Source organism: Octopus bimaculoides, chromosome 16, assembly GCF_046866305.1.
Source record: "Octopus bimaculoides isolate indiv1 chromosome 16, ASM4686630v1, whole genome shotgun sequence".
Classification (NCBI taxonomy): Eukaryota; Metazoa; Mollusca; class Cephalopoda; order Octopoda; family Octopodidae; genus Octopus; species Octopus bimaculoides.
The window spans coordinates 10,055,400-10,068,640 of NC_142943.1; the positions used below are offsets into that span (position 1 = coordinate 10,055,400).

At 37.6% G+C, this 13,241-nt stretch overlaps 1 protein-coding gene across 5 annotated transcripts in view; it reads right to left on the reverse strand.

Moving 5' to 3' along the window:
• Positions 1-13,241, reverse strand: part of LOC106881175 (unconventional myosin-XV) — a 329,895-nt gene that overhangs the window by 193,484 nt on the left and 123,170 nt on the right. For all 5 annotated transcript variants that reach the window (XM_089364116.1, XM_052973941.2, XM_052973940.2 and 2 more), the window contains 6 exons: positions 11,811-11,940; positions 9,248-9,475; positions 8,235-8,360; positions 6,934-7,011; positions 5,387-5,541; positions 2,398-2,568 (listed from right to left, as the gene is read on the reverse strand). In XM_089364116.1, coding sequence (XP_089220242.1) covers positions 2,398-2,568; positions 5,387-5,541; positions 6,934-7,011; positions 8,235-8,360; positions 9,248-9,475; positions 11,811-11,940 — 888 coding nt within the window. The remainder of the gene's footprint in view (positions 1-2,397; positions 2,569-5,386; positions 5,542-6,933; positions 7,012-8,234; positions 8,361-9,247; positions 9,476-11,810; positions 11,941-13,241) is intronic.

Sequence of the window (13,241 nt, forward strand, 5' to 3'; positions counted from 1 at the left end):
CACATCATTTCAGGGTCAACCCCACTGCACACCATCCTGAGCAAGCCACTCCTATTATACTCCAACCAAGCACTGCCATGTAGTGAATTTGGAAAATGGAAACTGTGTGGAAGCTCATATATATCTTTTATCTTTTACTTGTTTCAATCATTAGACTGCGGTCATGCTGGGGCACCACCTTGAATTCTTTTTAGTTGACTGAATCAACCCCAGTACATATTTTTTAAGCCTGGTATTTACTTTATTAGTCTCTTTTTTGAACCACTAAGTTACAGGGACATAAACACACCAACACTGGTTATCAAGCAGTGATGGTGGGGACAAAAATAGACACAAATAGACACAAAGAGACACACACACACACACACACACACACACATATATATATATATATATATATACACACAACAGGCTTTTTTCAGTTTCCATCAACCAAATCCACTCATAAGGCTTTGGTTGGTGCAAGGGTATAGCAGAGGACACTTGCCCAAGGTGTTACACTGAACCTGGAACCATGTGGTTGGGAAGCAAGCTTCTTACTACACAGCCATGCCTGCACCTATATATATGTATTGTTGTGTCTTGGGAGGATCATTACACCAATAATAATTGCACACACACAAGTTCCATATAATTTCTTTATTGTTAATCAATTAGTCGGTTAGATATTTAACCAAATGACTGTTTGTTAGTCAAACTTCTTTTGTCAGTTTGCAATCTTTTCAGTGACTTTGTGACATCTCTTCTCACTCCAGCTACTATTTCTAGCATGTTGACTGACCACACAGAGGCTCCCTGCTATATGTAAGTGAATCAAAACTTGTAAGCAGATGGCAGAGGTTTAGGCAATCCTTCAGTATGTGATATCCCTTTCATTTTGACAAAGTGAAAATGAGTCTTATATGCGAGAACTGAAATGTGGACTAACTAAATATTTTTTTGATAAATCTTGATTATTCCAAAACCACAAGCATTTATAGAATGAACAAGCAGTCAAAATACAATAAAAAAACATTCCAAAAATTTCAACTATCTTATCTACAATTTTCAAATTGGGTGGGAGAAATAATTGCAGGATGTTGAAATTTGATATCTTAGAAGTGACTTAAAGCAAGTTACTTCAACCAAACATACACACACATACATGCACAAGGACACGCAAACACACATATACACGCACACATATGCACAAAGGTGGTTGTGCTGTAATAAATACAAATTCATTACAAATAAACAAATCAGTTTTTGTTTATTAAGAAGTTTGCTTCATTACGATGAAATTCTGGGTCCAGTCCCATTGTGGGACACCTTGACCAAATGTCTTTTACTATAGCCCTGAGCTGACCAAAATTTTGAGAATGGATTTGGTAGGGGGAAACTGAAAGAAGCCAGTTGTGTGTGTGTGTGTGTGTGTGTGTGTGTATTATTATCTAAAACACTGGCAGAATTGTTAACATGCTGGGTGAAATGCGTAGCGGTATTTTGTCTGTCTTCACATTCTGAGTTCAAATGCTGCCGGGGCCAAACTTTGCATTTCATCCTTTCAGGTGATGCATTCTGTTCATGAGCAAAACATTTCGTTTCAAATTGCTCCAGCCCACTCAGCTGGTAAAAAAAATATGAGCAATCCTCCGATGGACTGGCGTCCCATCCAGGGAAGAATATATATGCCAGATAAACCGGGAAACTGGCCCTATGCTCCTTATGGAATATTGTGGACTAACCAGGATGCATTGAAGTTATACTTTATTAATTTCAATAAGTATTTTGCAAAGGAATTACATGCTATGTATGCAGATGCAACTAATGAATTTAATATTCATGAGTAAAATAAAAAAAAAAAATTACTGATCCAAAGAGAAAAAGTGGATTACTGTAAAATCTTAGACAAATAATGCAGTTATCATTTCTTTTTTTTTTAACATTGTTTAAGCTTACAAGGATCATGCATCCTCAGAATAAGAATAGGCTCTCTCTATAAATAATATTAGTATATTGCTTATGTTAACAGTAAATTCATTTATGTATTTGGTGCATAGAATTAAGGGTTATGCAATAAAGTAATATCTAAGGACTAGAGTCAACTGTAGAAATCCTGGTTTGCTTCACTACCTGCTGACAGACCACACCCTACTGACAGGCCACGCCCTGCTGACAGGCCTCACCCCACCAACAAACCACGCCCTACTGACAGACCATATTCTGCCTACACTGTCCTTTTAGGATGGGAGGGTAGTTTATTTTTAGTTATTTTCATTGAAACCTGTAGCCTAAGGTACTTAGTACCCGAAGATGACCACTGCTTGAATAGCAGTGACCAATGCTGATCTGGAATGTAAACAAAAGCAACAGTAACAATATATCTGAGAAATAATGTGTTTTAGATTTTTTTCTTACCTGTCTATAAAAACAGGGAATCGTATCCGCACTGGATAACCCCATTTCCGAATGTTGATGGTTTGTAAAATCCCAGAATACTTCAATTGTTCCATCACAGTCTCCGACTTGAACAACATTGGCGATTTGGTGTTATTTGGTTTGATACAGCGAACAAAATAAGGATTACACCTGATAAAGAAGAGAGAATAAGGATTAACTAGTGGATTAACAGCAGATTAGGCTATTTGAAGTGATAGCAGAAGATTTTCCTTATAAGAAAAAGTGGGAGATCATTCTGGGATCATCATTAATTATTTTTATGCTGGTGTTACATAAAAAGCACCAGTGCTAGCAGTATGTAAGAAGCACCTATGTTGGTGCCACATATAACGCACTTGTGCTGGTGCTACATATAATGCACTTGTGCTGGTGCCACATAAATGCACCCTGTGCACACTGTAAAATGGTTGGTGTTAGGAAGGGCATCCAGCCATGGAAACCATGCCAAAACAGACAACTGGAGTCAGGTGCAGCTCTCCCATTTGCCAGCTTCTATCAAACTGTCCAACCCATGCCAGCATGGAAAATGAATGTTGAATGATGATGATGATGGTGATGCCCCCTTTTCCCATGCTGGTTGGTTAGATGAGATATATTGAGACATTATTTTATTACCAAATGTCCTTCATGTCACCAACCCTTACCTACTTCAGAATTAACAAATTGCTATTCTCCAAGCATGTGCAACGTAAACACCCACTGTACTCTCCTGGTTTGGCACCAACGGATTTCCACTTCTTTCGATCTCTTTCAAATGCTATGCACAGAGTTTCGTTCAGTACTGATGCAGAATTGAGAGCTTGGTTGGATCAATTTTTCGACTCGAAATCGGGTCATTTCTACCAACGTGGTATTGAAAATCTTGTTGAACAACGGGAAGAAGTTGTAAACAACAAGGGGGAATATATCATTCATTAATTAGTTATTTTTTATTAAACCTTTAAAAAAATTTAAATTCTAAAAAACGGCAGGAACTTAGTTGCCAACATAATACGTATATATACATAGATATATGTATGCTAATATTGAACTGTGAGAACGAATGGTCAAAACTGGTGAATTAATGTCCTTTATTTGTCAGTTAACAAGGCCATCAATGTTTTCATGTCAAAAGAAATCTCTACAATTTTGAGGCATATCACATGAGAATGCTGGTACTTGAAAATTTACATCAAACTATTGGTAAATTTGTTAACCTAAAATAAAGTGTGTGCGTGTATATGCATGCACGTATGTATGTGTGTGTGTGTGTGTATATATATATATATATATATATATATATATATATATAACAATGTAACAGCACACCTTTGATGCAAGTCTGATGCAGTACCACTCTAATATCTAAACACAGTGATGTCACTTGGCACACTGCTTCATGAAGGTCAGTGCTAGCTCTCACTGCACACACAACTATGTGCTGCCATCTGTCGGCATGCTACAGAACTAGTCAAGGTACTTTTTGATACCACCTTGTACACTATGTGTCACTGTAATAACCATATGGGGTTAGAATAGTCGTCCAGTTCAAGGATGGTCCCGATAAAACAGACCATTATTAAGAGATATTTCGACTGAAACCATCCTACGTTTTCCCTATTTCCAGGAAAACCAGGACTGCATTATCCAATGCACCTCTTTCAAAAATAGCAAGGCATAATTTGAGAGAGATTTAGCTGTTATCTTTAACAGATAGAGCGACCACATAGAAGAGGCTCCTTCAGTAGTTATCAAAGTAACAATATAAAGTGAAATATCATAGCAACTGTCTTTGAAAACGTGCATAGATTAGAGAGGGAGTTATTTGAGACAGGATTTTATGGCTGGATGCATTTTTGTATGTAATCCTCACCTGTTTCTTTTTTTAGATACATACATATACATATATATATATATATATATATATATATATATATATATATATATATATATATGTATATGTATATGTTTGCTGTATTGTGTGCTTTTGTTTATTAGACTGTGAAATAAGACAAGACAGTGAGCTGCTGTAGTGCAATGTGATATGGTCTGATGAGGAGTGTTTGAGGTGTAACAATGTACAACGTAGTGGTTTGTAATGTAATGGTTTAGTTTATTGATTCATGATCCAATGCTGTTTGCATCCAATGGTTATATGACATGGTATGCTACCATGTAAGGTAGGATATCACATATGGTGTGGTACTACGAACAATGTGGTATGATGTGGAACAACGAGGTAGAATGTTAAGGTGTTCTGTAGTATGGCACACGGCTCAGTGTTTAGAGCATTGGGCTCACAATCACGAGGTAGTGAGTTCAATTCTCAGACCAGGTTGTGTGTTGTGTTCTTGAGCAAGAGACTTTATTTGGTGGCAAGCTGGCGGAATCGTTAGCACGCCGGGCGAAATGCTTAGCGGTATTTCGTCTGCCGCCACATTCTGAGTTCAAATTCCACCGAGGTCAACTGTTCCTGTCATCCTTTCGGGGTCGATTAAATAAGTACCAGTTACGCACTGGGGTCGTTATAATCGACTTAATCCATTTGTCTGTCGTTGTTTGTCCCCTCTGTGTGTAGCCCCTTGTGGGCAGTAAAGAAATAAGAGACTTTATTTCATGTTGCTGCAGTTCATTCAGCTGTAGAAATGAGTTGCGATGTCACAGGTGCCAAACTGTATTGGCCTTTGCCTTTCCCTTGGACAACATTGGTAGTGTGAAGAGGGGAAGGTGGTATGCATTGGCAAATGCTGGTCTTCCATAAACAACCCTTCCTGGACTTGTGCTTCTGAGGGGAACTTTCTAGGTGCAATCCCATAGTCATTGATGACTGAAGGGGGTCTTTTTCATTTTACTGTAGCACAGCACTACTAATATGTAGAGCAGAGGTAGTTTGGTAGATTATATTTATAATAAAGTGATGCACTGGTACACATTTACATGGGTCATTCAAATCAGAAATCATACTCACTGTTTCATGGTATAGACAAGGGAAGCCAAACTTTCATTGAACTGTGCTGACACTGTTGGTGTTTTTGGTTTCATTGTTACATAGCGACCTGTGTTCTTGCTCAATGTCTTTGGAAGCAGTCGTCCTCTCATGTCTTCAAACATCTGGCAGATTATCTATGAGCAATAAACAATTTAGAGATGATTAGCGACTCAAGAAGAGCAAAAGATTCTATAGGAATTAACCCTTTTGTTACCATATCCCTGTTGAGATGCTTTGTGTTTCTTTCAATTAATTTTAAATATAATAAAGAATTTAGTAAAATAACTTAGTTATCATTCAGCTAGTGTTAGGAATATAAATTGTGACTAAGGTTTGGTGGAAGATTTTAATTCAGAACTTTTGAAAACAAGACATTTGTACTAGTGAGCCAGGGGCAGTTTCAGCCAGGTTGGTTTTGAAAGGGTTAATGAAATATTCCTAATGAAGTTTCTGGTCAGGAGGAAGCTGATTGGTCACACAGGCAGCAATGGTGAAATATTGGAAAAGTTAGAAAGTGATATAAGATGGAGTAAGAGAATTTATAAAAAGATAAGTGAAGGATGACACATGGGGGTGATGAAATTAGAAAGTTAGTAGGGATATTAGGAGAGGAAAGCTGGGGATGAGAAGAGAGAGAAAGAAAGAGAGAGAATGAAAAGGGGAGGGAGATGGAGAGGGAGGGAGGAGGGAAGGGGGGGGAGAGACAGAGATGGCTTCAAACAGAGATGTGTGGTTATAGTAGACCTTGAAAAGATAAGGTTGGCAAAAGAGAGAAGACAGAGCAGAAGGTAAATGCGGCAAGAGTTTAAGGTGAGGTGGTTTGATCAACCATGAAAGTCCACATGGAAAAGTCTGAATGTGGATAATGATGATGGTAGTGATGAAGATGATGATGATGAAAAATGCAAATTATTTCACTTAGGGTTCCATTTGATGTCTCAAGTGAAGAAAGATAGAGCTATGTGATCACTTGACCTACTAAAAATAGTAACTAAGTCATCCATAAATCAAGAGTCACTGTCTATGTTAAAAAAAAAAAAGTTTGTTGTTGAGAATAGAATTCTAGAAACGTTATGACTGTATTGAGCAGAGTATTGGATGTTACTATATACTGCTAGTCACAATGCGCTTCCTTACAAAGTAGCTTTCTAATGATGCCACTAATCAAGCAGGCCAACATTGCCCTGAACAGGACACCAGTCCATTGTAGGGTCCCTCATTTACAGCTGAATGGACTGGAACAATGTGAAATGAAGTACTTGCTCAAGAACACAATGCACCAATGGTCTGGGAATTGAAATCTTGATCTTGTGACCATGAATGCAGTACCCCAAACATTTGGCCGTGCAGATTGTATTTAATAAAAAAAAGAGATGGCCACGATTTAGAATTCTTTAACCATATTAAATTAAATTTTCTGATTAAGATCTAAGATGCTCTCAAAGGAATAGGATTAGTGAAAGAAATCTGTTTAGAAGTTTCTCATAAGAAAAAACAATTCTATGCAAATAGTTTACGCAACTTACAGAATTCTTGCTTTCACACAGCAATTCAACAACGTCACTCTGGAGTGTGTCCTTGTTTTTCTCTAAAAAGGATCTTGCCTGCAACAAACACAAAACAGTAGTTTAAAATAGCAAAACAGGGAAAAGAAAGGTTTGCTTTTTAATATTTAGGTGTAGAGGCATTTGTCTTCACAATCTGAGTTCAAATTCTGCCGAGGTTGGCTTTGTTTTTTATCCTTTTGGGGTCGATAACATAAGTACCAATTGAACACTGGGCTTAATGTAATTGACTAACTTCTACCCTAAAATTGCCGGCCTTGTGCCAAAACTTGAAATCAAATATTTTGGTGTAGAAGAAAGGACTACGTTTATGGCATTCGCAGACATGTTCTCTAAGACAGATGAGGTCGGTGTGGTTGATGTTTTACAAGAGAGAGCTTCTAGGTGATCCCTAGAGTTGCAAAAAATAGTAACTAAGTTGCCATCAAATCAAAATTACAGTTTTCATAAGAAAAAAAGGAAGGACATGAACAATATAATCCTAGACGCACTACATTTGACAGAGGAAAAAGTAAAAACTAAACAAAATAAATGTTCATAGCCGGAATATCTTTGATCTGCTCGATTAGGTCCGACTTGTGGCTAAATAGCACAGCAATGCGATTGAAAGTGTAGTTACTTGACCTTCTAGAAACAGATGTCAAATCTCCATGTCCTATCAAAACATTTTAAAAAATTGGAAGGGTACATTAAATGAGGTGCTCTTTCTTGATACAGTGCCTAGAAAAAGGAAAGAAAGAAGAGAAAGAAACAAGCAGGTGGCAGCAACAATGTCTTTCTGAAGTCACTGACTGCAGGTAGGACATGTACAGGGAGGGAATTCAAGAGGGAGCATGATGTAAAGAAGAAGGATTGTGTTGATTGAAATGTACTTGGGCTAAACATAGAGGGGACAAACAAGGACAGACAAAGGGATTAAGTCAATTACATTGACCCCAGTGCGTAACTGGTACTTAATTTATCGACCCCCAAAAGGATGAAAGGCAAAGTTGACCTCAGTGGAATTTGAACTCAGAATGTAATGGCAGATGAAATACTGCTAAGCAATTTCCCCGGCGTGCTAACAATTCTGCCAGCTCACCACCCTTGGAAATATTACCAGCTCGGAAATATTACCTTGCTTGGAAACAAGTAAAGTTTGACAACAGGAAGGGCACCCAGTTGTAGAAAATCTGCTTGAATGAAACAACCCTGACCCATGCAAGCATGGAAAAACTGACATTAAAATGATGATAATGATAATGATGTATCTGTATACTTACATTATATGTTACTTTGCCAGCATAATGGTAAATAATGAATTCCATGCTAGACATCCTTGGTTTCTCATAATTACAGCTCATGGAATGTTCGTAATGGCACTTTTCTAAGAAAGACTTGTCTGATGCCTGTAAGAGTCAAATCGCACTTTTGTCAATACTTTGCAGAACATCATTCTTATTTCTTTAAACACAGAAAAACATTAAATATTTTGTAGAGAGAAAACATACAAGAGAAAATAAGGAATTACTTCAAAGTTTAATATTTTGGCACAAACCCAGCAAGTCTGAGGGTAGGGCTAAGTACTTTGACCCCAGAGCTCAGCTGGTACTTATCTTATTGACCTCGAATGGATGAAAAGTAAGTTGACTTCGGTGGCATTTGAACTCAGAATGTAGAGATGGATGAAATGCTGCTAAGCATTTTGCCCGGCATGTTGGATGGTTTGACTGAGGGCTGGCAAGCCAGAAGGCTGTACCTAGCTCCAATCTGATCTATAGCTTATTTCTACTTTGCTCCCTTCAGTTATATAGTCTATATATGGTTTATTCAAGGAACAGATTATACCCTTGTTTGGGAAGCATATATTGTGTATACCCTAGTTTCAGAATTGTTACAGAGTTTACTGTGCCTCGATTCTTATGATACACTTTCCTGTGAGTTTTTAGAGGCAATTAAAAAGCCTGGTGCCAAAAAAAGCATCTGGTCATAAAATACAGTCTCAGTAAACCTGCGCCACCCATACTAAGGGACTGGGATACTACCATACTAAGGGATAGAAAACGATGATCATGATGAAGATTCAGGTTGTGTAACTCTTGTGTTAAGCTAGTATATAGTAAACTTCTTTATGTCCCCTTGACTAAGTGGTTCACCAAAAAGGGCCTGATGGAATAAGTATCAAACTTTAAATACTAAGGTTGGTTTGATTGACTAAACAAAATACGTCAAAGCAGTGCTCCAGCTTGGTCACAGTTTAATGAATGAAACAAGTGAAAGAAGGAAAGAATATTACCCTTGGGAAATTACACTCATCGTCAAGGATATGAAAAATGCCGGATGGTTTGCTGCTGATGAGACAAATGAGTTCCTGGTTGTTTGGGAAGTCAATCTGGCTCCAGTTGATGCGCTCCTTCTTGTATTCCTTCTGTTCCATGAGGAAGATGCATTCATTGAAGAAACTCTGTAGTGTCTCATTTGCATAATTGATGCACAGCTGTTCAAAACTGTTTAAAGATATGTCCTACAAAAATGGAAACAGAAAGAATAAGCAAATGTGCATATATTATACTACTACTACCACTACACTGCTACATCGTCGTCATCCTTGTTATTATTGAAATCTCAAAGTTACAAGATAATGCATGATTAATTCAAAACAGTGTTAATAAACAAGCATTAGACATCATCATCATCATTTAACGGCTGTTGTCCGTGCTGGCATGGGTTCGACGGTTTGACCAGGGCTGGGAAGCTGGAAGGCTGCACCAGACTCCAGTATGATTTGGTAGGTTTCTGTGGCTGAATGCCCTTCCTAATGCCAACTACTCTTAGAGCGTGATGGGTGTGTTTACATGCCACTGGTGTGAGTGCCATTTGCATGCCACTGGTATCTGCCATGACTGTGATTTTGCTTGGCTTCATGGGTCTTCTTTTCAAGCATGACATAATATCAAGGTCTTGGTCATTTGTCATTGCCTCTGTGAGGCCCAGCACTCGAAAGGAGCTTGTCATGTGCCACAGGCATTGGCCACTTTGGCTTCGTGAGGCCCAACACTTGGAAGGTGCTTTTTACATGTCAGTCACATGACACCAACGTCAGCCATGACTAGGATTTTACTTGACTTGACAGGTTTTCTCAAGCACAACATATCGCCAAAAGTCTCGGTCACTAGTCATCACCTCTGTGAGGTTCAAAGTTCAAAGATCATGCCTCACCATTTCTAAAGGATTAATTTTTTTATACAATTCCTAATAATATCTAATTATACAAATACAATAAGTTTATTTTTTATATACAGTGAATAACTATAGAGGTTCACTAGATTGAAATAGAAATCAAAGGGATTCCGTTGACAAAAAAATCATTGAGACCCAGGGATGTTAGGAAGGGCATCCAGCTGTAGAAACTATGCCAAAACAGACACAGAAGTCTGGTGCAGGATCCTGCTTAGCCAGCTCCTGTCAAACTGTCCAACCCATACCAGCATAGAAGAAGGATGTTAAACGATGATGATGATGATGATGAACTTGAAACAAATGAGACTGGTTGAATGAGTCAGTTGATTGCAAAGATGGTGCAACATGTTAATATGTATCAAGAATCTGGGACATGCATGTCTATGGTAGACTGTAAGGAAAAACACTATAAGGAATCCATTGTTTACAATCAGTGAATGTGAGGGAAATACAAGCTCACTCACACAAAAGTGTATGTTTATTGTTTGTATGTACCAGTGTATGTTTGTTCTTCATGTATATATAGGGTGTTCAAAAAATCTCTCTGCAATAAGTATTTTATTGCAAAATAAATATTTATAAGATGGTATAAGACTACAAAAGAATATATTAGACTTTACAAGACTTTAAAAAAACTTTATAAGAGGTGTTGAAAGTGTCGTCCTTCATTTGCAATACATAAAATTTAATTTCTTTTTTTACTGCCGTGTGAGCACTTCCTAGGCTGAATTCACTGCAGAGAGACTTTTTGAACACCCTGTATAAGAAAATGCACACATACACACTTACTATTCTCTGCTGATATATTTCTCATTATTGTATGAATGAAGTTTTCATATTTTTATTTATAAATATATATTCAAAACAACTGTCATTTTTGTCACTATCATCATGCCGGTGTCACGTAACTGGCACCTGTACTGGTGGCACATAAAAAGCACCTGTTACACTCTTGTGTGTGTGTGTATGTATGTGTGTGTGTGTGTGTGTGTGTGTGTGTGTGTGTGTGTGTGTGTGTGTGTGTGTGTGTGTGTGTATATATATATATATATATATATATATATATATTTATTTATCAGTTTCAGCTCAAAGCTGTGACCATGCTGGGACACTGCCATTTTGCTACACTGCTATTATTGAGAGCCTCCTCTGATATGTGGTATTTGGTGGATAAGAGAGTTTGACATTGCTACTCTCATTTGCACCTCCTGCCGCAAGGTAGGTTCATCTGAGAACCTATATATATATATATATATATATGAGGGTGCACTGAAAAGTTCCTGGCTGGAGGCCCAACATTCTGAGCTCTTTCACAGGACTTAGAAAAGCTGAAGGACTGCTGCCATAAGTACGTAAATCTGAGATAAAAATATGTTGAATAAAACCATAATTAACTGATCTTCCTGTGTATTCTTTTACCCAAAGCCAGGAACGTTTTAGCACCTCCTCGTGTGTGTGTGTGTGTGTGTGTCTCCCCACCCCCATACCATCCTGGTTCTGTCTCTTGTCTACAGTCTTCTTCTTTCCAGTTACTTACCCACTGTCTACTTTATTTCCTGCTTTTATAAACGTTAATACATTAAAACAAAGGTTAGTAGTAAAATGAAAATTATCCTTACTTCAAATCCAAAAATATCCAAGAGAGCCATCGATGTCACTTTTTCCCGTGGAGATCTGTAGACAATCTGGTTTATTCGTTCCACTAACCAGGTGAAAAGTCGACAATAGAGGGCTTTAGCAATGGCATCCCTGTAACAATTAAGCAATCATTAATACCAAATTAAAAGTCATTTTAATTATTTGTTTTTTTTTTATCGAATTAGTTTTTCTATATGTATACTGTTGATATTTGTTGAACTGGTGTCCCCTCTCCATTGTTTTCATTACATTTCAGCTGTTGTACACTTCTGTCTTCTTCAGATGTCTTGATTGGACTTGGTTGATGAATAACAATTTTGTACCTAATCCTTTATTTGATCCATGGAGATACACTGTTCTTCATTTAGCTTTGCATGCTTCTTGAGATTTTTGCTTCAGTTGAATATTTGTGAATTGTTTTAAGCCTGGGATTGAACTCAGCACTTCTAGTTGACTGCACCACATTAACCAATGTCTTTATCTACGAACAACCAAGTTCAACACAAGACACCTGAAGAAGGCTGGAGCATACAACAGCCAAAACATAATGAAAGCAACAATTAATATGAGGATACCAGTCTGACCAATATAAACAATATACATTATATAAATTCCTCATCTCAGAAATACAGAATTGTAGTTTTTTCTTTTATAAGTCGGTGAAAAGAGAAGCAGAACATATAAGCATTGAAGGCTACACTACAAGATTGGTGAGGCTGATGTAACTCATGTCCAGTTTGAACATTTGCAGATCACTTATTGTCACCATCACATTTAATGTCCACTTTCCCAAGGTTGTTTCGAAATGACTGAAGATTAGCATCACTCTTGAAACTTGGAGTACCAACAAATTTGAATCAAATTGTTTTGATACATACATATGTATGTATGTATGTATGTATGTGTGTGTGTGTGTGTGTGTGTGTTTGTGCATGTGTGTATTGTCAGTTAATGTTTCCTTTTCCATGCTTTCATGGGTTAGAAGGAATTTGTTGAGGCAGATTTATCTACAGCTGCATATCCTTGTTTCCAACCCTCACCTGTTTCCAAGCAAAGTAGTATTTTCCTGTAGCTAGGCAAGGTTTCCATTCATAAGAAACTAGAAATAAATGCTTTTGCTGGCATGTTGGTAATGCTATGTGGACAGTTCATTAATGTTGGTAATGCTGTATGGACAGTTCATTCATTCGCACATAAATACATATGGGATTATAGTCAAGGACCTATACCTTCATGGAATTACGGACCAACTGCCATACCTTCTTGAAGATGAGCTGTGAACTTATTCTCCTGTCTGTATTCTTTTATCCACTGTTTTATTGTTTATTCTTTTATCTACTAAAGCAGCGAGCTGGTAGAAACGTTAGCACGCCGAGCGAAATGCTTAGTGGTATTTCGTCTGTCTTTAAGTT